Below are 26,369 nucleotides of genomic sequence, written 5' to 3'. Positions count from 1 at the left end.
AAGCTCTGTAGCAAAGGAGAAACTGGACCTTACAGTAAACTACCAGCTCTAAGCACTGTAGCAAAGGAGAAACTGGACCTTACAGTAAACTACCATCTCTAAGCTCTGTAGCAAAGGAGAAACTGGACCTTACAGTAAACTACCATCTCTAAGCACTGTAGCGAAGGAGAGACTGGGCCTTACAGTAAACTACCATCTCTAAGCTCTGTAGCAAAGGAGAAACTGGACCTTACAGTAAACTACCATCTCTAAGCTCTGTAGCAAAGGAGAAACTGGGCCTTACAGTAAACTACCATCTCTAAGCTCTGTAGCAAAGGAGAAACTGGGCCTTACAGTAAACTACCATCTCTAAGCTCTGTAGCAAAGGAGAGACTGGGCCTTACAGTAAACTACCATCTCTAAGCTCTGTAGCAAAGGAGAAACTGGACCTTACAGTAAACTACCAGCTCTAAGCACTGTAGCAAAGGAGAAACTGGACCTTACAGTAAACTACCATCTCTAAGCACTGTAGCGAAGGAGAGACTGGGCCTTACAGTAAACTACCATCTCTAAGCTCTGTAGCAAAGGAGAAACTGGACCTTACAGTAAACTACCATCTCTAAGCTCTGTAGCAAAGGAGAAACTGGGCCTTACAGTAAACTACCATCTCTAAGCTCTGTAGCAAAGGAGAAACTGGACCTTACAGTAAACTACCATCTCTAAGCTCTGTAGCAAAGGAGAAACTGGACCTTACAGTAAACTACCAGCTCTAAGCACTGTAGCAAAGGAGAAACTGGACCTTACAGTAAACTACCATCTCTAAGCTCTGTAGCGATGGAGAGACTGGGCCTTACAGTAAACTACCATCTCTAAGCTCTGTAGCGAAGGAGAGACTGGGCCTTACAGTAAACTACCATCTCTAAGCTCTGTAGCAAAGGAGAAACTGGGCCTTACAGTAAACTACCATCTCTAAGCTCTGTAGCAAAGGAGAAACTGGGCCTTACAGTAAACTACCATCTCTAAGCTCTGTAGCAAAGGAGAGACTGGGCCTTACAGTAAACTACCATCTCTAAGCTCTGTAGCAAAGGAGAAACTGGACCTTACAGTAAACTACCAGCTCTAAGCACTGTAGCAAAGGAGAAACTGGACCTTACAGTAAACTACCATCTCTAAGCACTGTAGCGAAGGAGAGACTGGGCCTTACAGTAAACTACCATCTCTAAGCTCTGTAGCAAAGGAGAAACTGGACCTTACAGTAAACTACCATCTCTAAGCTCTGTAGCAAAGGAGAAACTGGGCCTTACAGTAAACTACCATCTCTAAGCTCTGTAGCAAAGGAGAAACTGGACCTTACAGTAAACTACCATCTCTAAGCTCTGTAGCAAAGGAGAAACTGGACCTTACAGTAAACTACCAGCTCTAAGCACTGTAGCAAAGGAGAAACTGGACCTTACAGTAAACTACCATCTCTAAGCTCTGTAGCGATGGAGAGACTGGGCCTTACAGTAAACTACCATCTCTAAGCTCTGTAGCGAAGGAGAGACTGGGCCTTACAGTAAACTACCATCTCTAAGCACTGTAGCGAAGGAGATACTGGGCCTTACAGTAAACTACCAGCTCTAAGCTCTGTAGCGATGGAGAGACTGGGCCTTACAGTAAACTACCAGCTCTAAGCTCTGTAGCGAAGGAGAGACTGGGCCTTACAGTAAAGTACCATCTCTAAGCTCTGTAGCGAAGGAGAGACTGGGCCTTACAGTAAACTACCAGCTCTAAGCTCTGTAGCGATGGAGAGACTGGGCCTTACAGTAAACTACCATCTCTAAGCTATGTAGCGAAGGAGAAACTGGGCCTTACAGTAAACTACCATCTCTAAGCTCTGTAGCGATGGAGAGACTGGGCCTTACAGTAAACTACCATCTCTAAGCTCTGTAGCGAAGGAGAGATTGCGCCTTACAGTAAACTACCAGCTCTAAGCTCTATAGCGAATGAGAGACTGGGCCTTACAGTAAACTACCAGCTCTAAGCTCTGTAGCGAAGGAGAGACTGGGCCTTACAGTAAACTACCATCTCTAAGCTCTGTAGCGAAGGAGAGACTGGGTCTTACAGTAAACTACCATCTCTAAGCTCTGTAGCGAAGGAGAGACTGGGCCTTACAGTAAACTACCATATCTAAGCTCTGTAGCGAAGGAGAGACTGGGCTTTACAGTAAACTACCATCTCTAAGCTCTGTAGTGATGGAGAGACTGGGCCTTACAGTAAACTACCATCTCTAAGCTCTGTAGCGATGGAGCGACTGGGCCTTACAGTAAACTACCATCTCTAAGCTCTGTAGCGATGGAGAGACTGGACCTTACAGTAAACTACCATATCTAAGCTCTGTAGCGAAGGAGAGACTGTTCAGATTACCTCAACTAGCCTGTACCCCTGCACACTGACTCGGTACCGGTGCCCCCTGTATATGGCCTCGTTATTGTTATTGTGTTACTTTTTATTTTAGTCTACTTGGTAAATATTTTCTTCTTCTTGAACTGCACTGTTGGTTAAGGGCTTGTAAGTAAGCGTTTCACGGTTAAGTCTACACTTGTTGCATTTGGCGCATGTGACATAATGTTTGATTTGACTTTACTCTCTCACCTGGTCTTCAAATTATGGCAAAGAGAAAAATGTGCAGTTTTATCGCTAATCTCATGCTATTCTACACATTTTGCCATGTGGCTGAGAAAGTTTTGTTTTTTAAAGCTAATTAAAGCTCAAATATATGTGTGTTGACTGTGATAAAGGGACTGGATTATGTGCTGTCTCGTTTGCTAAATCAACAAATATAAGTAGGCAGTGATATCCATAGAAACACAGCGACATATGCCTCAATGCAGTCATATTTGTGGCTTATTGGGGGTGTGACTTTCAGTTATTTTTGCCCACCAGTGAGAGTGAATCTAATTTCTGGCTATGCTACTGCTACATATTCCTGAGACTCTCTCACCTGGTCTTCAAATTAGGGAACTTCCATTTATATAACGTGTTTGAGTACAGTATGTCTGTTAGTACAGAGACTATTCATTTAATCAATCAACAAAATGTACTTTATAAAGCCGTTTTTACATCAGCTTTTGTCACAAAGTGCTTTACAGAAACCCAGTCTAAAAGCCCAGAGAGCAAGCAATACAGAGGCAGAAGCACAGTTTCTAGGAAAAACTCTCTAGAAGACAGGAACGTAGGAAGAAACCTAGAGGAACCAGACTCCGAGGGGTGGCCAGGCCTCTTCTGGCTGTACCGGGTAGAGAGGAACCAGACTCCGAGGGGTGGCCAGGCCTCTTCTGGCTGTACCGGGTAGAGAGGAACCAGACTCCGAGGGGTGGCCAGGCCTCTTCTGGCTGTACCGGGTAGAGAGGAACCAGACTCCGAGGGGTGGCCAGGCCTCTTCTGGCTGTACCGGGTAGAGAGGAACCAGACTCTGAGGGGTGGCCAGGCCTCTTCTGGCTGTACCGGGTAGAGAGGAACCAGGCTCTGAGGGGTGGCCAGGCCTCTTCTGGCTGTACCGGGTAGAGAGGAACCAGGCTCTGAGGGGTGGCCAGGCCTCTTCTGGCTGTACCGGGTAGAGAGGAACCAGGCTCTGAGGGGTGGCCAGGCCTCTTCTGGCTGTACCGGGTAGAGAGGAACCAGGCTCCGAGGGGTGGCCAGGCCTCTTCTGGCTGTACCGGGTAGAGAGGAACCAGACTCTGAGGGGTGGCCAGGCCTCTTCTGGCTGTACCGGGTAGAGAGGAACCAGGCTCTGAGGGGTGGCCAGGCCTCTTCTGACTCTACCGGGTAGAGAGGAACCAGGCTCCGAGGGGTGGCCAGGCCTCTTCTGGCTGTACCGGGTAGAGAGGAACCAGACTCCGAGGGGTGGCCAGGCCTCTTCTGGCTGTACCGGGTAGAGAGGAACCAGGCTCCGAGGGGTGGCCAGGCCTCTTCTGGCTGTACCGGGTAGAGAGGAACCAGACTCCGAGGGGTGGCCAGGCCTCTTCTGGCTGTACCGGGTAGAGAGGAACCAGGCTCCGAGGGGTGGCCAGGCCTCTTCTGGCTGTACCGGGTAGAGAGGAACCAGACTCCGAGGGGTGGCCAGGCCTCTTCTGGCTGTACCGGGTAGAGAGGAACCAGGCTCCGAGGGGTGGCCAGGCCTCTTCTGGCTGTACCGGGTAGAGAGGAACCAGGCTCCGAGGGGTGGCCAGGCCTCTTCTGGCTGTACCGGGTAGAGAGGAACCAGACTCCGAGGGGTGGCCAGGCCTCTTCTGGCTGTACCGGGTAGAGAGGAACCAGGCTCCGAGGGGTGGCCAGGCCTCTTCTGGCTGTACCGGGTAGAGAGGAACCAGGCTCCGAGGGGTGGCCAGGCCTCTTCTGGCTGTACCGGGTAGAGAGGAACCAGGCTCCGAGGGGTGGCCAGGCCTCTTCTGGCTGTACCGGGTAGAGAGGAACCAGACTCCGAGGGGTGGCCAGGCCTCTTCTGGCTGTACCGGGTAGAGAGGAACCAGACTCCGAGGGTGGCCAGGCCTCTTCTGGCTGTACCGGGTAGAGAGGAACCAGGCTCCGAGGGGTAGCCAGGCCTCTTCTGGCTGTACCGGGTAGAGAGGAACCAGACTCCGAGGGGTGGCCAGGCCTCTTCTGGCTGTAGCGGGTAGAGAGGAACCAGGCTCTGAGGGGTGGCCAGTCCACTTCTGGCTTTGCCGGGTAGAGAGGAACCAGGCTCCGAGGGGTGGCCAGGCCTCTTCTAGCTGTGCCGGGTAGAGAGGAACCAGGCTCTGAGGGGTGGCCAGGCCTCTTCTGGCTGTACCGGGTAGAGAGGAACCAGGCTCCGAGGGGTGGCCAGGCCTCTTCTGGCTGTACCGGGTAGAGAGGAACCAGACTCCGAGGGGTGGCCAGGCCTCTTCTGGCTGTACCGGGTAGAGAGGAACCAGGCTCCGAGGGGTGGCCAGGCCTCTTCTGGCTGTACCGGGTAGAGAGGAACCAGGCTCCGAGGGGTGGCCAGGCCTCTTCTGGCTGTACCGGGTAGAGAGGAACCAGGCTCCGAGGGGTGGCCAGGCCTCTTCTGGCTGTACCGGGTAGAGAGGAACCAGGCTCCGAGGGGTAGCCAGGCCTCTTCTGGCTGTACCGGGTAGAGAGGAACCAGACTCCGAGGGGTGGCCAGGCCTCTTCTGGCTGTAGCGGGTAGAGAGGAACCAGACTCTGAGGGGTGGCCAGGCCTCTTCTGGCTGTACCGGGTAGAGAGGAACCAGGCTCTGAGGGGTGGCCAGGCCTCTTCTGACTCTACCGGGTAGAGAGGAACCAGGCTCCGAGGGGTGGCCAGGCCTCTTCTGGCTGTACCGGGTAGAGAGGAACCAGACTCTGAGGGGTGGCCAGGCCTCTTCTGGCTGTACCGGGTAGAGAGGAACCAGGCTCCGAGGGGTGGCCAGGCCTCTTCTGGCTGTACCGGGTAGAGAGGAACCAGACTCCGAGGGGTGGCCAGGCCTCTTCTGGCTGTACCGGGTAGAGAGGAACCAGGCTCCGAGGGGTGGCCAGGCCTCTTCTGGCTGTACCGGGTAGAGAGGAACCAGACTCCGAGGGGTGGCCAGGCCTCTTCTGGCTGTACCGGGTAGAGAGGAACCAGGCTCCGAGGGGTGGCCAGGCCTCTTCTGGCTGTACCGGGTAGAGAGGAACCAGGCTCCGAGGGGTGGCCAGGCCTCTTCTGGCTGTACCGGGTAGAGAGGAACCAGACTCCGAGGGGTGGCCAGGCCTCTTCTGGCTGTACCAGGTAGAGAGGAACCAGGCTCCGAGGGGTGGCCAGGCCTCTTCTGGCTGTACCGGGTAGAGAGGAACCAGGCTCCGAGGGGTGGCCAGGCCTCTTCTGGCTGTACCGGGTAGAGAGGAACCAGGCTCCGAGGGGTGGCCAGGCCTCTTCTGGCTGTACCGGGTAGAGAGGAACCAGACTCCGAGGGGTGGCCAGGCCTCTTCTGGCTGTACCGGGTAGAGAGGAACCAGACTCCGAGGGGTGGCCAGGCCTCTTCTGGCTGTACCGGGTAGAGAGGAACCAGGCTCCGAGGGGTAGCCAGGCCTCTTCTGGCTGTACCGGGTAGAGAGGAACCAGACTCCGAGGGGTGGCCAGGCCTCTTCTGGCTGTAGCGGGTAGAGAGGAACCAGGCTCTGAGGGGTGGCCAGTCCACTTCTGGCTTTGCCGGGTAGAGAGGAACCAGGCTCCGAGGGGTGGCCAGGCCTCTTCTAGCTGTGCCGGGTAGAGAGGAACCAGGCTCTGAGGGGTGGCCAGGCCTCTTCTGGCTGTACCGGGTAGAGAGGAACCAGGCTCCGAGGGGTGGCCAGGCCTCTTCTGGCTGTACCGGGTAGAGAGGAACCAGACTCCGAGGGGTGGCCAGGCCTCTTCTGGCTGTACCGGGTAGAGAGGAACCAGGCTCCGAGGGGTGGCCAGGCCTCTTCTGGCTGTACCGGGTAGAGAGGAACCAGGCTCCGAGGGGTGGCCAGGCCTCTTCTGGCTGTACCGGGTAGAGAGGAACCAGGCTCCGAGGGGTGGCCAGGCCTCTTCTGGCTGTACCGGGTAGAGAGGAACCAGGCTCCGAGGGGTAGCCAGGCCTCTTCTGGCTGTACCGGGTAGAGAGGAACCAGACTCCGAGGGGTGGCCAGGCCTCTTCTGGCTGTAGCGGGTAGAGAGGAACCAGGCTCTGAGGGGTGGCCAGTCCACTTCTGGCTTTGCCGGGTAGAGAGGAACCAGGCTCCGAGGGGTGGCCAGGCCTCTTCTAGCTGTGCCGGGTAGAGAGGAACCAGGCTCTGAGGGGTGGCCAGTCCACTTCTGGCTGTACCGGGTAGAGAGGAACCAGACTCCGAGGGGTGGCCAGGCCTCTTCTGGCTGTACCGGGTAGAGAGGAACCAGACTCCGAGGGGTGGCCAGGCCTCTTCTGGCTGTACCGGGTAGAGAGGAACCAGGCTCCGAGGGGTAGCCAGGCCTCTTCTGGCTGTACCGGGTAGAGAGGAACCAGACTCCGAGGGGTGGCTAGGCCTCTTCTGGCTGTACCGGGTAGAGAGGAACCAGGCTCTGAGGGGTAGCCAGGCCTCTTCTGGCTGTACCGGGTAGAGAGGAACCAGACTCCGAGGGGTGGCCAGGCCTCTTCTGGCTGTACCGGGTAGAGAGGAACCAGGCTCCGAGGGGTGGCCAGGCCTCTTCTGGCTGTACCGGGTAGAGAGGAACCAGGCTCCGAGGGGTGGCCAGGCCTCTTCTGGCTGTACCGGGTAGAGAGGAGGAACCAGACTCCGAGGGGTGGCCAGGCCTCTTCTGGCTGTACCGGGTAGAGAGGAACCAGACTCCGAGGGGTGGCCAGGCCTCTTCTGGCTGTACCGGGTAGAGAGGAACCAGGCTCCGAGGGGTAGCCAGGCCTCTTCTGGCTGTACCGGGTAGAGAGGAACCAGACTCCGAGGGGTGGCCAGGCCTCTTCTGGCTGTACCGGGTAGAGAGGAACCAGGCTCTGAGGGGTGGCCAGTCCACTTCTGGCTGTACCGGGTAGAGAGGAACCAGACTCCGAGGGGTGGCCAGGCCTCTTCTGGCTGTACCGGGTAGAGAGGAACCAGACTCCGAGGGGTGGCCAGGCCTCTTCTGGCTGTACCGGGTAGAGAGGAACCAGACTCCGAGGGGTGGCCAGGCCTCTTCTGGCTGTACCGGGTAGAGAGGAACCAGACTCCGAGGGGTGGCCAGGCCTCTTCTGGCTGTACCGGGTAGAGAGGAACCAGGCTCTGAGGGGTGGCCAGTCCACTTCTGGCTTTGCCGGGTAGAGAGGAACCAGGCTCCGAGGGGTGGCCAGGCCTCTTCTGGCTGTACCGGGTAGAGAGGAACCAGGCTCCGAGGGGTGGCCAGGCCTCTTCTGGCTGTACCGGGTAGAGAGGAACCAGACTCCGAGGGGTGGCCAGGCCTCTTCTGGCTGTACCGGGTAGAGAGGAACCAGGCTCCGAGGGGTGGCCAGGCCTCTTCTGGCTGTACCGGGTAGAGAGGAACCAGACTCCGAGGGGTGGCCAGGCCTCTTCTGGCTGTACCGGGTAGAGAGGAACCAGACTCCGAGGGGTGGCCAGGCCTCTTCTGGCTGTACCGGGTAGAGAGGAACCAGGCTCCGAGGGGTAGCCAGGCCTCTTCTGGCTGTACCGGGTAGAGAGGAACCAGACTCCGAGGGGTGGCCAGGCCTCTTCTGGCTGTACCGGGTAGAGAGGAACCAGGCTCTGAGGGGTGGCCAGTCCACTTCTGGCTTTGCCGGGTAGAGAGGAACCAGGCTCCGAGGGGTGGCCAGGCCTCTTCTAGCTGTGCCGGGTAGAGAGGAACCAGGCTCTGAGGGGTGGCCAGGCCTCTTCTGGCTGTACCGGGTAGAGAGGAACCAGGCTCCGAGGGGTGGCCAGGCCTCTTCTGGCTGTACCGGGTAGAGAGGAACCAGACTCCGAGGGGTGGCCAGGCCTCTTCTGGCTGTACCGGGTAGAGAGGAACCAGGCTCTGAGGGGTGGCCAGTCCACTTCTGGCTTTGCCGGGTAGAGAGGAACCAGGCTCCGAGGGGTGGCCAGGCCTCTTCTAGCTGTGCCGGGTAGAGAGGAACCAGGCTCTGAGGGGTGGCCAGGCCTCTTCTGGCTGTACCGGGTAGAGAGGAACCAGGCTCCGAGGGGTGGCCAGGCCTCTTCTGGCTGTACCGGGTAGAGAGGAACCAGACTCCGAGGGGTGGCCAGGCCTCTTCTGGCTGTACCGGGTAGAGAGGAACCAGGCTCCGAGGGGTGGCCAGGCCTCTTCTGGCTGTACCGGGTAGAGAGGAACCAGGCTCCGAGGGGTGGCCAGGCCTCTTCTGGCTGTACCGGGTAGAGAGGAACCAGGCTCCGAGGGGTGGCCAGGCCTCTTCTGGCTGTACCGGGTAGAGAGGAACCAGACTCCGAGGGGTGGCCAGGCCTCTTCTGGCTGTACCGGGTAGAGAGGAACCAGGCTCCGAGGGGTAGCCAGGCCTCTTCTGGCTGTACCGGGTAGAGAGGAACCAGGCTCCGAGGGGTGGCCAGTCCACTTCTGGCTTTGCCGGGTAGAGAGGAACCAGGCTCCGAGGGGTGGCCAGGCCTCTTCTAGCTGTGCCGGGTAGAGAGGAACCAGGCTCCGAGGGGTGGCCAGTCCACTTCTGGCTTTGCCGGGTAGAGAGGAACCAGGCTCTGAGGGGTGGCCAGTCCACTTCTGGCTGTGCTGTGTGTAAAACAAAGGTGAAAAATATGAATATAACAGAGACAAAAGGAGATAGATCATACAGACATGATAACGGGCATAATTACACACTCCTCTTGGAATAATATGGATAGATTGGCTTCTTCTATAGACCAAATACACTAGTACCAAAGGGGACAGAGTGTAGGTCAGACAAGGAATGAGTTGTCTTGGAAGGTTACTCCTGCAATTACACTTCCATCAGAGTGCTCGTCACTCTTGGTCCTCAGCACACCATGTTATAACCAGTCCTGCACAAACACAAATCCAGAGGCGAGTGCAAACACAAACAACACCATCCAGAAAAACAACTAGACAAATCTTTATCAGTCATTGAAGAAAATTGTGATAAAAATATGCATGTCTGTGTATGGTGTATACCTGACACGCTCCAAATGTGCCAGTTCACATATGCAGGTGCTGAGTTTCAGCGCAGTCCCTCGTCCCAGGAGGTAGTTGGCCTTGTGGTGAACGTTTTTGTTTGTGTGTAATGGTACAATGTAAATGTAAATTACAATTAAAACAAATCAATTGGACAACGTTCCCCACATGTATTTATTTTTCTTAACATTTGATACAAATAATATAATTTCATTGAGAAGTGAAGTTATATCTATAGTCTATTTTCGTGTTTCAACCAACATGAGAAGATGAAATATTATAGAGAAAAAAGGAAAAGTAATTTACCAGTTTATCATAATGTTGAAATGTATGAATTCATCCTCTTAATTTGGTGCATTCAAACCCCTAGAACAGAAATAAAATATCCCTTTTTAAATTCTACATTTCGGGTAATAGAGATGCCCATTAGGAAATGTATGAAATGTTAGGAACATTGAAACAACTCTACAACACATACATTTTCTCATGGTGAAACTATCGTACCTACGGTAAAGTATTATTGCATTTCTTAGTGTTCAAGCATTACTAGGTTGAAGGATAAATGGTGCAGAACAAATCTGTTTAGTTTGGCACAACATACAGAAGGAAACATATACATAACATATAACCTGGAATTTTGCATTGAGAACAGTAAGTGGGTTGTAAAACAAACGTCTGTCATTTACATCAACTTGGGGGAAAAAAAGAATCATGCAGATTTGTCATACATTTTTGTCTTTAAATATGTAAATTATATGACAGAGGGCAAAAAATACAACATACACAATCATTTCTGTTCCCTAACTGCTACATTTGTAGGCTATAAAGGAAGGTTCATAACCAACATAATTAGATTGGGATTAGAGAATTGAAATGACAAAGAAAACATACATAAAGATGAACACAGTGGTCCATTCCATTCTGTTAAGAAAAACTTGCTGCACCCATGTTGAGCCTGTTGCCATAACTATAGTTCATCATGGTTATTACATGGTCTTCTAGACTGATCCCAGATCCGTTGTGACATCATGATAACAACTACAGCACAAACAGGTCTGAGACAAGTCTGAAATGTTGTTTTCTTCTATTCCATGCATCAACTTCTATTCTGACATATGATTGAGAACCATAGGAACAGGAAGCATCCAGGCCATAGTGGAGTTAAGGGACAAACATTCAAGTAAAAAAGCATTACAATATTAAATACTCGTGTAAACGAATCTCTAGGCCTGTCTGAAGTATACAGCATCACTATGACATCATCATTATAGTGGGATTATTACTTCTATTTGTAGGGTGTGAGACAAATCAGTGCTATATGAATCTTCATCTTTCAGATAAGTGTTATTATATTGAGAGTATATCAGAATCTGCATCCCAAATAGCACCCTATTCCCTATATATAGCACACTACTTGGGGAGGTAGTGCACTACATAGGGAATAGGGTGCTATTTGGGATGCAACCCTCATAGTTGACTATTATAACAACAGTGATGTGATATTGTTGACTAGTTTTTAACATTTAGCTGTGGATAAGTGTATCATACCCAACCTTCCTTGTTAAGGGTTGAAGTGTTACATAGATAGAAGCACCTAGAAACCTTCTAGAAAGCTCCATCAGGAATCCATATGACTTTACTTTGTTCTTGGTCCACTATAGTCATGATCTGAGTGCAAATGTAGGACAGGCTTCCTCCTTGGACGATACCTGCAACACAAAAAAATGGTTTTCAAATCTGGGTCATTACTGTCTCAGAGTAGATGATCTGGTCCGGTTCTGTCTCAGAGTAGATGATCTGGTCCGGTTCTGTCTCAGAGTAGATGATCTGGTCCGGTTCTGTCTCAGAGTAGATGATCTGGGCCATTACTGTCTCAGAGTAGATGATCTGGTCCGGTTCTGTCTCAGAGTAGATGATCTGGTCCGGTTCTGTCTCAGAGTAGATGATCTGGTCCGGTTCTGTCTCAGAGTAGATGATCTGGTCCGGTTCTGTCTATGTAACTTCACTCATTACGATCTAACAGGCTGATCTTAGTTCAGCACTCCGACTCTGATACAATTTATGAATACGAGGCCTGGTCTGACTCCAGACTGTAGGTACATATGACAGGTCTTCTCACATAGCAACAAACTGAATGTTACTATATGATATTAACATAATACTAACCTGTAAAAACCTTGCTGTACTCCTGTTCAGTTTTCTGTGCCATCTCAAACTGCTCCTTGGAATGTTTCTGAGAGACTTTATCCCGTAAGTATAGGGGATCCTTCTGCTCTCTGAATGAAGGAAAGAACAAAATCATATTAAATATCAAATATTTCAGTTCATTAAAAAAGAGGTGACACATGGCCCACAGTTGATATCACACAGAGCGGGGCGGCAGGGTAGCCTAGTGGTTAGAGCGTTGGACTAGTAACCGAAAGGTTGCAAGTTCGAATCCCCGAGCTGACAAGGTACAAATCTGTTGTTCTGCCCCTGAACAGGCACTGTTCCTAGGCCGTCATTGAAAATAAGAATTTGTTCTTAACTGACTTGCCTAGTAAAAGAAAGGTAAAATAAATAAAAAGAGACTGTGGTGGCATTGTAACAAAATTACCCCCAATTATATGCATAGAAGCCAATCAACATGACAGCAACAACAAAAAAGAAAGACTCTGCTCTTCACTACAATTGCAGTGTTGATGAGTAATAGTGCTGTACGAACTGGGATACAGTCAAAATTAAAACAGGCACACTGGGTGGCAACTGGGTGAGCCTCTCTTGTCTGTGACCCATCTGCTCCTGACCTGCTGTTTTCCTTTCCCTGCCGGGCCTACAGTCTACATATTGACTATATGACGCCATCAAAAGGATAGAAAGTCAGAGAGTGGTTCATGGTTTGGTTCTCTCGCTCGCTCTCTCTCTCTCTCTCTCTCACGTGTTTATATGAGATGATTGGTCTCTGCTGGTAGTGTGGAGTGAGTGAAGAGCAGCAAGGGCTTAGCCAAATAGCTGAGAGTGTACTGTAGGGCCCAGCCTCCAGCCTCTCTCGCTCTCTCTCTCAGAGACAGAGACAAGCAGCCCCCAGTACAAAGCTCAAAACTGGAAGAGACAGGCCCAGCTTTCAACCTCTCAGTCGCAGGTATAGCTCAGCTAGACGCCCCCGCAGCCCACCACAGAGCTATAGAGGTCAGCCTCTCAGTCACAGGGATAGCTCAGCTAGACGCCCCCGCAGCCCACCACAGAGCTATAGGGCTCAGCCTCTCAGTCACAGGGATAGCTCAGCTAGACGCCCTGCAGCCCACCACAGAGCTATAGGGCTCAGCCTCTCAGTCACAGGGATAGCTCAGCTAGACGCCCCCGCAGCCCACCACAGAGCTATAGGGCTCAGCCTCTCAGTCACAGGGATAGCTCAGCTAGACGCCCCTGCAGCCCACCACAGAGCTATAGGGCTCAGCCTCTCAGTCACAGGGATAGCTCAGCTAGACGCCCCTGCAGCCCACCACAGAGCTATAGGGCTCAGCCTCTCCTCCCATCCCAGGGACAGCTGGCACTCAGTTGATGACAGAGAAGGCTTAGTTCAATCAGATCCTCTCCATGTCCACTGCCACACTGCACGAGTCTCTGTGAATGTGTACGAGAATGTGTGAGACAGTGTGTGAGTGCCTGCAGGGCTCTACAGTGCGACCATTTTATTTGCATATGCACCTAAATATTTAGCTGTGCAACCTGGAATTTTAAATTAGGAGCAACATTGTGCCTAAAAAAATTAAGGATTCTAGCTTTATTACCTCAAATATTTTTCATTGTGCTCCTAAATGTCTTTGTACGCACCTACCCTTTTCAACTTAGGCGCACGTGCTCCTTGTAAAAAAAGTCAGCGTTGAGCCCTGGCGTGTCTGTGTGTTCAGAAGACTTAATCTTCCCCTCCGATTACAAATGAAAATACCAACCAGAGATCTTCTCTAATGAATCACAATTATCCCAAGAGGAGTGTCGGCTAGGGCCGTTTGATTAATTTCATTTAGATCACTTTGATTAATTTGTTTTGGAACGTGTCTGTGATAGGAATGAATCGGAGATCATTTCTGTAATGTTCTAGTAATGAAAGTGCACCTAGACTGAAAGACAATGAAACTTAATACACTACTGTAAGTCAACCGTGAAAACAGCAGGGATATTGGAAAGTGGCAGTAGATGAGGTAATGTGCTGCTTGCTTGCATGCTGTTTGTGGTGTAGGCAGTTACCGTATATGTAAAAGTTTTGGGTGTAGCTGGTGCAGAGGAGTCAGGCGCAGGACAGCAGAGATGAGTAATAAAAGTAACTTAACTCAAAATGACCAAATGCATGTAGTAATACCAAGCCCACACAATAGAACCGAAATACAGAAAACAAACACGCAAAACCATGGGGAAAACAGAGGGTTAAATAATGAACATGTATTTGGGGAATTGAAACCAGGTGTGTAAGACAAAACAAATGGAAAATGGATCGGCGATGGCTAGAAGGCCGGTGACGTCGAACGCCGCCCGAACAAGGAGAGGGACCGACTTCGGCGGAAGTCGTGACAGTATAAACACTTTGGAACAAGTTCTGATGTAAAAAGGGCTTTATAAGTACAGTTGATTGATTGGTAGCATTGTTATTGGTATAAAAAAAAGTTGTTTAAAGAAGACTAAAGGAGATCCATGAGCTTTTACATTTCAATAGAGGAACTCCATGAGGGAAAGCAGCTGTGATAGCTTGGCCAGATGACTGATAGCAGTGGTGTTAGATCATTGTCTCAAAATACAGCACACAAAAATAAGTATTTACAGTAGAATGGGGGCTAGTACTCACTTTATCTGCTTTGCATTTTTGTAGCGAATGAAAATGACAATTGGGTAGATGTGAACGCTGTGAAGCCGTTCGATGGCGTGGGGTGCAATGTCAAGTAAACAGTGACAATCCTTCAAAATAGAAACAACAACAAAATCTAACCAGTTGGGTTTGCATGAGAAATGAATGAAAGCACAGCAAAGAATGTTTCCAAAATTACATATCATTAGATCAACTGACAAAATCTAACAGCCATTTTGTTAGGTTCTGTCACACTGTTCATAACATACACACTGTCACAATATGGGATGGCAGCTGCCATGTATTAATCCAGATATTTACTAGTCCTGACTATGTACAAATTATGCTGAACTGGTTCCTCTCCTAAATATGTACCTTCTCTGTGATTTCCTTGATGGAAGCAACAGTTGTGACATCAAAATGGCCGCTCCTTCGTTTGAAGTCGATGAAGACGCAGTCCTTCACCCCTCGTTCTATCGCCTGCTGAGATGCCTTCATCACCTCTGAATAGACAGACAAAAATAATCACATTTTAGTATTTCATGAGTCTGTATAAAATAACACATGATAATTGACAATCAATTTACTTATTTGAGTAGTTTACAATCCTGTCATAACATGACATTATCATAACGTGACATAGCACTGTTATAGCATGACATAGCATTATCATAACATGACACATCACTGTTAGAACATGACATAGTATTATAATAACATGACATAGCGATGTTCTAACATGAAATAGCATTATCATAACATGACATAGCACTGTTATAACATGATATAGCATTATCACAACATAACAGCCCACCAGGTAGGCACCGACAGAACCTCCCAGGGGCCTCCTTCACCAGCATGTCCTTGTTAGCCTCCACTAGGGGCCCCAGAACCAGCACTGGTCTGGGGCTGGAACACTCTACTTTCTGGATCCTCTGGTAGGCCAGGCTCACACCATCTGGTAGATAGACAACACACAGAACCGTCAGCAGAATTATGGAAAACTACAGTGTACATGATACCCTAACCCCCGAACCAGCACAGGTCTGGGAATGGATCACTCCACCTCCTGGACACTCTGGTAGTTAGACATTATAGCACTATGTCAAAACAGAGATCATGAACACTGCAGTGGAAAACTAGCTTTGCACCTACATGAATAATAGCATATGCCACTTGAGGCACTTTTATCCAAAGCAACTTACAGTACAAAGCAAGTGCATACATTATGGGAATGTGAACCGTGTTGGTGTAACGGCAGATTTCCTCCTCAGGATCGGACCAAGATGCGGCGTGGTAAGTGTTCATGACCATTTTAATAAGAAAAAACACTGAACACTATGAAATACAAAAACAATAAACGAATATGTGAAATAACCAAACCGAAACAGTACCGTGTGGTGAAAAACACAGACACGGAAACAGGCACCCACAAACCAACAGTGAAACCCAGGCTACCTAAATATGGTTCTCAATCAGGGACAACGATAAACAGCTGCCTCTGATTGAGAACCATATCAGGCCAAACACAGAAATAGAAAAAACATAGAAACACAAACAGACTGCCCACACCAACTCACACCCTGACCATACTAAATAAAGACAAAACAAAGGAAATGAAGGTCAGAACGTGACAGTTGGAATGGACCCGGCAACCTTGGTGTACCCAGGGCCCTACGCTGACCTTTCAGTTATTTTTTACAAGCAGCGAGTGTGCGCCTAAGTTGAACAAAATGTAGGAGCACACAAAGAAAAGGTATCAAGCCGTTTTCTTTGTTGTAATGGTCCAAACATGACAGTCATGAATCTGCACTCAGTGTGTTCTCCATGGTGCTCAGGGGCTGCGGTACAGTGAAGTAATCATTGCAACAATTATCCTCTGGGTGATCTTTAACCTCGTGCACTGGTGCTACCAAATTAAAACTCCAGGTCTCACGGCAAAATATTTAGGCGCATATGCGGGTGAAATGGTCGCACTGTAGAGCCCTGTCACCAACTGAGTCACACATGACCATTACATGAGATGAATCAAGAATCTACATGTTCCACGGTTATCATTTACAGTACAGCAAGGTGTGAATGGTCCTTCCTCACCCTCCATGATGGGCAGTGAGTCAGTGCTGATGGCGTCCACTAGGTCCTTCCCGTCTTTAGACCCAGAGCGCTTGTGTTTCTGTTTCCTGCGGAAGAAGGACCTGCGAGCGGCAGCCGAGAGGGTCTTACTGGCGGTACCGCTCTCATCCTTCATATCAGGCATGCTGTGTCTCCTGTAGAACTCCTGGTCCATTCTGAAAAACACAGGGGAATACAACGGGTTTGAATTTTATTTGAATTGTATTTTTTTATTTGACCTTTATATAACCAGGTAGGCAAGTTGCCCTGGCCTGTCTCCCCCTGTCTGATACAGGTACCCCCACCACACTCACCCCTCAATCCTGAGCTTTCACTCCTGAGCTTTCACTTATTTATTTTTATTTATCTTTATTTAACCAGGTAGGCAAGTTGAGAACAAGTTCTCATTTACAATTGCGACCTGGCCAAGATAAAGCAAAGCAGTTCGACACACAACGACACAGAGTTACACATGGAGTAAAACAAACATACAGTCAATAATACAGTAGAAACAAGTCTATATACGATGTCAGCAAATGAGGTGAGATAAGGGAGGTAAAGGCAAAAAAAGGCCACGGTGGCAAAGTAACTACAATATAGCATGTAAAACACTGGAATGGTAGATTTGCAGTGGAAGAATGTGCAAAGTAGAAATAAAAATAATGGGGTGCAAAGGAACAAAATAAATAAATACAGTAGGGAAAGAGGTAGTTGTTTGGGCTAAATTATAGATATATGTACAAGTGCAGTAATCTGTGAGCTGCTCTTGACAGCTGGTGCTTAAAGCTAGTGAGGAGATAAGTGTTTCCAGTTTCAGAGATTTTTGTAGTTTGTTCCAGTTATTGGCAGCAGAGAACTGGAAGGAGAGGCGGCCAAAGAAAGAATTGGTTTTGGGGGTGACTAGAGAGATATACCTGCTGGAGCGCGTGCTACAGGTGGAAGATGCTATGGTGACCAGCGAGCTGAGATAAGGGGGGACTTTACCTAGCAGGGTCTTGTAGATGACATGGAGCCAGTGGGTTTGGCGACGAGTATGAAGCGAGGGCCAGCCAACGAGAGCATACAGGTCGCAATGGTGGGTAGTATATGGGGCTTTGGTGACAAAACGGATGGCACTGTGATAGACTGCATCCAATTTGTTGAGTAGGGTATTGGAGGCTATTTTGTAAATGACATCGCCGAAGTCGAGGATTGGTAGGATGGTCAGTTTTACAAGGGTATGTTTGGCAGTATGAGTGAAGGATGCTTTGTTGCTAAATAGGAAGCCAATTCTAGATTTAACTTTGGATTGGAGATGTTTGATGTGGGTCTGGAAGGAGAGTTTACAGTCTAACCAGACACCAGAATTAAGCAATAAGGCCCATGAAGGTGTGGTATATGGCCAATATACCACAGCTAAGGGCTGTTGTTCTTACGCATGATGGAACGCGGAGTGCCTGGACACAGCCCTTAACCGTGGTATATTGGCAATACCTGAGGTGCCTTATTGCTATTATAAACTGGTTACCAATGTAATTAGAGCATTAAAAATAAATGTTTTGTCATATTGAGACCCTGCAGAAACACACACATCAAATACCAAATGCAATCATTAAATATCTCTGTGTATCAACATTTCAACAGACTCAACATAACTGTTACCTAAAGTTTATTTACAGCAGGTACAGTATGACTTACATGTATTTGCTGGGGACCTGCCCTCGTGCCAGCTTGCGTGCGCTCTCATCTAACTGCCACGCCATCCAGAAGCCAAAGTTGCCCTTTGGTAGCGTGTCTTCAATGTACAGGATGTCATCCTTCTTGAAACTCAGCTCCAGCTCCATCTCTGCTACTCGCTCATAAAGTGCTCTGAAAGGAGAAGGAACACAGATGGGTTGACGTTTATTTAGAAATTGTAAAGATCATTTTCATGGGGATACAGTGATATTGTACAGTTAAAGAATATAGACATGTAAAAACCAGGTACAGTTTATTTACATCTGATGGATGTTGACTACAGGCCCTATGTGACTTCATACGTGAAGGGGATTACAGTAGTAAGATGTTGATTACAGGCCCTATGTGACTTCATACGTGAAGGGGGATTACAGTAGTAAGATGTTGACTACAGGCCCGATGTGACTCCATACGTGAAGGGGATTACAGTAGTAAGATGTTGATTACAGGCCCTATGTAACTCCATACGTGAAGGGGGATTACAGTAGTAAGATGTTGACTACAGGCCCGATGTGACTCCATACGTGAAGGGGATTACAGTAGTAAGATGTTGACTACAGGCCCTATGTGACTCCATACGTGAAGGGGGATTACAGTAGTAAGATGTTGACTACAGGCCCTATGTGACTTCATACGTGAAGGGGATTACAGTAGTAAGATGTTGACTACAGGCCCTATGTGACTCCATACGTGAAGGGGGATTACAGTAGTAAGATGTTGACTACAGGCCCTATGTGACTTCATACGTGAAGGGGATTACAGTAGTAAGATGTTGACTACAGGACCGATGTGACTCCATGCGTGAAGGGGATTACAGAAGTAAGATGTTGATTACAGGATGGATGTGACTCCATATGTGAAGGGGATTACAGTAGTAAGATGTTGACTACAGGCCCTATGTGACTTCATACGTGAAGGGGATTACAGTAGTAAGATGTTGACTACAGGACCGATGTGACTCCATGCGTGAAGGGGATTACAGAAGTAAGATGTTGATTACAGGATGGATGTGACTCCATATGTGAAGGGGATTACAGTAGTAAGATGTTGACTACAGGCCCTATGTGACTTCATACGTGAAGGGGATTACAGTAGTAAGATGTTGACTACAGGACCGATGTGACTCCATGCGTGAAGGGGATTACAGAAGTAAGATGTTGATTACAAGATGGATGTGACTCCATATGTGAAGGGGATTACAGTAGTAAAATGTTGACTACAGGACGGATGTGACTCCATACACGAAGGGGATTACAGTAGTAAGATGTTGGCTACAGGCCCGATGTGACTCCATACGTGAAGGGGATTACAGTAGTAAGATGTTGACTACAGGACGGATGTGACTCCATACGTAAAGGGGGATTACAGTAGTAAGATGTTGACTACAGGCCCTATGTGACTTCATACGTGAAGGGGATTACAGTAGTAAGATGTTGACTACAGGACCGATGTGACTCCATGCGTGAAGGGGATTACAGTAGTAAGATGTTGACTACAGGCCCGATGTGACTCTATACGTGGAGGGGATTACAGTAGTAAGATGTTGACTACAGGCCCGATGTGACTCTATACGTGGAGGGGATTACAGTAGTAAGATGTTGACTACAGGACCGATGTGACTCCATGCGTGAAGGGGATTACAGTAGTAAGATGTTGACTACAGGCCCGATGTGACTCTATACGTGGAGGGGATTACAGTAGTAAGATGTTGACTACAGGCCCGATGTGACTTCATACGTGAAGGGGATTACAGTAGTAAGATGTTGACTACAGGACCGATGTGACTCCATGCGTGAAGGGGATTACAGTAGTAAGATGTTGACTACAGGCCCGATGTGACTCTATACGTGGAGGGGATTACAGTAGTAAGATGTTGACTACAGGCCGGATGTGACTCCATACGTGAAGGGGATTACAGTAGTAAGATGTTGACTACAGGCCCGATGTGACTCTATACGTGGAGGGGATTACAGTAGTAAGATGTTGACTACAGGCCCGATGTGACTTCATACGTGAAGGGGATTACAGTAGTAAGATGTTGACTACAGGACTGATGTGACTCCATACGTGAAGGGGATTACAGTAGTAAGATGTTGACTACAGGCCCGATGTGACTCCATACGTGAAGGGGATTACAGTAGTAAGATGTTGACTACAGGCCCGATGTGACTCCATACGTGGAGGGGAAAACAGTAGTAAGATGTTGACTACAGGCCCGATGTGACTTCATACCTGAAGGGGATTACAGTAGTAAGATGTAGACTTACAGGCCCGATGTGACTTCATACGTGGAGGGGATTACAGTAGTAAGATGTTGACTACAGGACCGATGTGACTCCATACGTGAAGGGGATTACAGTAGTAAGATGTTGACTACAGGCCCGATGTGACTCCATACGTGAAGGGGATTACAGTAGTAAGATGTTGACTACAGGACCGATGTGACTCCATATGTGAAGGGAATTACAGTAGTAAGATGTGGATTACAGGACCGATGTGACTCCATATGTGAAGGGGATTACAGTAGTAAGATGTTGACTACAGGCCCGATGTGACTCCATACGTGAAGGGGATTACAGTAGTAAGGTGTTGACTACAGGACTGATGTGACTCCATACGTGAAGGGGATTACAGTAGTAAGATGTTGACTACAGGACCAATGTGACTCCATATGTGAAGGGGATTACAGTAGTAAGATGTTGACTACAGGCCCGATGTGACTCCATACGTGAAGGGGATTACAGTAGTAAGATGTTGACTACAGGACCGATGTGACTCCATACGTGAAGGGGATTACAGTAGTAAGATGTTGACTACAGGACCGATGTGACTCCATATGTGAAGGGGATTACAGTAGTAAAATGTTGATTACAGGACCGATGTGACTCCATATGTGAAGGGGATTACAGTAGTAAGATGTTGACCACAGGACTGATGTGACTCCATATGTGAAGGGGATTACAGTAGTAAGATGTTGATTACAGGACAGATGTGACTCCATATGTGAAGGGGATTACAGTAGTAAAATGTTGATTACAGGACGGATGTGACTCCATACACGAAGGGGATTACAGTAGTAAAATGTTGATTACAGGACGGATGTGACTCCATATGTGAAGGGGATTACAGTAGTAAAATGTTGATTACAGGACGGATGTGACTCCATACACGAAGGGGATTACAGTAGTAAGATGTTGGCTACAGGCCCGATGTGACTCCATACGTGAAGGGGATTACAGTAGTAGGATGTTGACTACAGGACGGATGTGACTCCATACGTGAAGGGGATTACAGTAGTAAGATGTTGACTACAGGCCGGATGTGACTCCATACGTGAAGGGGATTACAGTAGTAAGATGTTGATTACAGGATGGATGTGACTCCATATGTGAAGGGGATTACAGTAGTACAATGTTGACTACAGGACGGATGTGACTCCATACACGAATGGGATTACAGTAGTAAGATGTTGGCTACAGGCCCGATGTGACTCCATACGTGAAGGGGATTACAGTAGTAAGATGTTGACTACAGGACGGATGTGACTCCATACGTGAAGGGGATTACAGTAGTAAGATGTTGATTACAGGGCGGATGTGACTCCATACACGAAAGGGATTACAGTAGTAAGATGTTGATTACAGGACAGATGTGACTCCATATGTGAAGGGGATTACAGTAGTAAAATGTTGATTACAGGACGGATGTGACTCCATATGTGAAGGGGATTACAGTAGTAAAATGTTGATTACAGGACGGATGTGACTCCATATGTGAAGGGGATTACAGTAGTAAAATGTTGATTACAGGACGGATGTGACTCCATACACGAAGGGCATTACAGTAGTAAAATGTTGACTACAGGACGGATGTGACTCCATACACGAAGGGGATTACAGTAGTAAGATGTTGGCTACAGGCCCAATGTCACTCCATACGTGAAGGGGATTACAGTAGTAAGATGTTGACTACAGGACGGATGTGACTCCATACGTGAAGGGGATTACAGTAGTAAGATGTTGATTACAGGACGGATGTGACTCCATACACGAAGGGGATTACAGTAGTAAGATGTTGATTACAGGACGGATGTGACTCCATATGTGAAGGGAATTACAGTAGTAAAATGTTGATTACAGGACGGATGTGACTCCATACACGAAGGGGATTACAGTAGTAAGATGTTGATTACAGGACGGATGTGACTCCATATGTGAAGGGGATTACAGTAGTAAGATGTTGACTACAGGACCGATGTGACTCCATACGTGAAGGGGATTACAGTAGTAGGATGTTGACTACAGGACGGATGTGACTCCATACGTGAAGGGGATTACAGTAGTAAGATGTTGACTACAGGCCGGATGTGACTCCATACGTGAAGGGGATTACAGTATTAAGATGTTGATTACAGGATGGATGTGACTCCATACGTGAAGGGGATTACAGTAGTAAAATGTTGACTACAGGACGGATGTGACTCCATACACGAAGGGGATTACAGTAGTAAGATGTTGGCTACAGGCCCGATGTGACTCCATACGTGAAGGGGATTACAGTAGTAAGATGTGGATTACAGGACCGATGTGACTCCATATGTGAAGGGGATAACAGTAGTAAGATGTTGGCTACAGGACCGATGTGACTCCATACGTGAAGGGGATTACAGTAGTAAAATGTTGACTACAGGCCCGATGTGACTCCATACGTGAAGGGGATTACAGTAGTAAGGTGTTGACTACAGGACCGATGTGAATCCATACGTGAAGGGGATTACAGTACTAAGATGTTGACTACAGGACCGATGTGACTCCATACGTGAAGGGGATTACAGTAGTAAGATGTTGATTACAGGACGGATGTGACTCCATACACGAAGGGGATTACAGTAGTAAGATGTTGATTACAGGACAGATGTGACTCCATATGTGAAGGGGATTACAGTAGTAAAATGTTGATTACAGGACGGATGTGACTCCATACACGAAGGGGATTACAGTAGTAAAATGTTGATTACAGGACGGATGTGACTCCATATGTGAAGGGGATTACAGTAGTAAAATGTTGATTACAGGACGGATGTGACTCCATACACGAAGGGGATTACAGTAGTAAGATGTTGGCTACAGGCCCGATGTGACTCCATACGTGAAGGGGATTACAGTAGTAAGATGTTGACTACAGGACGGATGTGACTCCATACGTGAAGGGGATTACAGTAGTAGGATGTTGACTACAGGCCCTATGTGACTTCATACGTGAAGGGGGATTACAGTAGTAAGATGTTGACTACAGGCCGGATGTGACTCCATACGTGAAGGGGATTACAGTAGTAAGATGTTGATTACAGGATGGATGTGACTCCATATGTGAAGGGGATTACAGTAGTACAATGTTGACTACAGGACGGATGTGACTCCATACACGAAGGGGATTACAGTAGTAAGATGTTGGCTACAGGCCCGATGTGACTCCATACGTGAAGGGGATTACAGTAGTAAGATGTTGACTACAGGACGGATGTGACTCCATACGTGAAGGGGATTACAGTAGTAAGATGTTGATTACAGGACGGATGTGACTCCATACACGAAGGGGATTACAGTAGTAAGATGTTGATTACAGGACAGATGTGACTCCATATGTGAAGGGGATTACAGTAGTAAAATGTTGATTACAGGACGGATGTGACTCCATACACGAAGGGGATTACAGTAGTAAAATGTTGATTACAGGACGGATGTGACTCCATATGTGAAGGGGATTACAGTAGTAAAATGTTGATTACAGGACGGATGTGACTCCATACACGAAGGGGATTACAGTAGTAAAATGTTGACTACAGGATGGATGTGACTCCATACACGAAGGGGATTACAGTAGTAAAATGTTGACTACAGGACCGATGTGACTCCATACGTGAAGGGGATTACAGTAGTAAAATGTTGATTACAGGACGGATGTGACTCCATACACGAAGGGGATTACAGTAGTAAGATGTTGACTACAGGACCGATGTGACTCCATACGTGAAGGGGATTACAGTAGTAAAATGTTGATTACAGGACGGATGTGACTCCATACGTGAAGGGGATTACAGTAGTAAAATGTTGATTACAGGACCGATGTGACTCCATACGTGAAGGGGATTACAGTAGTAGGATGTTGACTACAGGACGGATGTGACTCCATACGTGAAGGGGATTACAGTAGTAAGATGTTGACTACAGGCCGGATGTGACTCCATACGTGAAGGGGATTACAGTAGTAAGATGTTGATTACAGGATGGATGTGACTCCATACGTGAAGGGGATTACAGTAGTAAAATGTTGACTACAGGACGGATGTGACTCCATACACGAAGGGGATTACAGTAGTAAGATGTTGGCTACAGGCCCGATGTGACTCCATGCGTGAAGGGGATTACAGTAGTAAGATGTTGATTACAGGATGGATGTGACTCCATACGTGAAGGGGATTACAGTAGTAAAATGTTGACTACAGGACGAATGTGACTCCATACACGAAGGGGATTACAGTGGTAAGATGTTGGCTACAGGCCCGATGTGACTCCATACGTGAAGGGGATTACAGTAGTAAAATGTGGATTACAGGACCGATGTGACTCCATATGTGAAGGGGATAACAGTAGTAAGATGTTGGCTACAGGACCGATGTGACTCCATACGTGAAGGGGATTACAGTAGTAAGATGTTGACTACAGGCCCGATGTGACTCCATACGTGAAGGGGATTACAGTAGTAAGGTGTTGACTACAGGACCGATGTGACTCCATACGTGAAGGGGATTACAGTACTAAGATGTTGACTACAGGACCGATGTGACTCCATATGTGAAGGGGATTACAGTACTAAGATGTTGATTACAGGACAGATGTGACTCCATATGTGAAGGGGATTACAGTAGTAAGATGTTGACTACAGGACCGATGTGACTCCATACGTGAAGGGGATTACAGTAGTAGGATGTTGACTACAGGACGGATGTGACTCCATACGTGAAGGGGATTACAGTAGTAAGATGTTGACTACAGGACCGATGTGACTCCATACGTGAAGGGGATTACAGTAGTAAGATGTTGACTACAGGCCGGATGTGACTCCATACGTGAAGGGGATTACAGTAGTAAGATGTTGATTACAGGATGGATGTGACTCCATATGTGAAGGGGATTACAGTAGTACAATGTTGACTACAGGACGGATGTGACTCCATACACGAAGGGGATTACAGTAGTAAGATGTTGGCTACAGGCCCGATGTGACTCCATACGTGAAGGGGATTACAGTAGTAAGATGTTGACTACAGGACGGATGTGACTCCATACGTGAAGGGGATTACAGTAGTAAGATGTTGATTACAGGACGGATGTGACTCCATACACGAAGGGGATTACAGTAGTAAGATGTTGATTACAGGACAGATGTGACTCCATATGTGAAGGGGATTACAGTAGTAAAATGTTGATTACAGGACGGATGTGACTCCATACACGAAGGGGATTACAGTAGTAAAATGTTGATTACAGGACGGATGTGACTCCATATGTGAAGGGGATTACAGTAGTAAAATGTTGATTACAGGACGGATGTGACTCCATACACGAAGGGGATTACAGTAGTAAAATGTTGACTACAGGACGGATGTGACTCCATACACGAAGGGGATTACAGTAGTAAAATGTTGATTACAGGACGGATGTGACTCCATACACGAAGGGGATTACAGTAGTAAGATGTTGACTACAGGACCGATGTGACTCCATACGTGAAGGGGATTACAGTAGTAAAATGTTGATTACAGGACGGATGTGACTCCATACACGAAGGGGATTACAGTAGTAAGATGTTGACTACAGGACCGATGTGACTCCATACGTGAAGGGGATTACAGTAGTAAAATGTTGATTACAGGACGGATGTGACTCCATACGTGAAGGGGATTACAGTAGTAAAATGTTGATTACAGGACGGATGTGACTCCATACACGAAGGGGATTACAGTACTAAGATGTTGATTACAGGACGGATGTGACTCCATATGTGAAGGGGATTACAGTAGTAAGATGTTGATTACAGGACGGATGTGACTCCATACACGAAGGGGATTAC

General features: G+C 48.0%; 1 protein-coding gene across 4 annotated transcripts in view; it reads right to left on the bottom strand.

The window, feature by feature from the left end:
- Positions 1-9,739: 9,739 nt before the first annotated feature.
- LOC118373514 (disks large homolog 5-like) overlaps positions 9,740-26,369 on the bottom strand; it is a 180,904-nt gene continuing 164,274 nt past the window's right edge. For all 4 annotated transcript variants that reach the window (XM_052473218.1, XM_052473222.1, XM_052473223.1 and 1 more), the window contains 7 exons: positions 18,198-18,368; positions 16,503-16,696; positions 15,223-15,366; positions 14,784-14,911; positions 14,409-14,518; positions 11,756-11,865; positions 9,740-11,298 (listed from right to left, as the gene is read on the bottom strand). In XM_052473218.1, coding sequence (XP_052329178.1) covers positions 11,195-11,298; positions 11,756-11,865; positions 14,409-14,518; positions 14,784-14,911; positions 15,223-15,366; positions 16,503-16,696; positions 18,198-18,368 — 961 coding nt within the window. In that variant the 3' untranslated portion in view covers positions 9,740-11,194. The remainder of the gene's footprint in view (positions 11,299-11,755; positions 11,866-14,408; positions 14,519-14,783; positions 14,912-15,222; positions 15,367-16,502; positions 16,697-18,197; positions 18,369-26,369) is intronic.

Source organism: Oncorhynchus keta, chromosome 2 (assembly GCF_023373465.1).
Source record: "Oncorhynchus keta strain PuntledgeMale-10-30-2019 chromosome 2, Oket_V2, whole genome shotgun sequence".
Lineage (NCBI taxonomy): Eukaryota > Metazoa > Chordata > Actinopteri > Salmoniformes > Salmonidae > Oncorhynchus > Oncorhynchus keta.
Note: the sequence above shows the minus strand (reverse complement) of the source record. Positions and strands in the feature narration are given on the sequence as shown.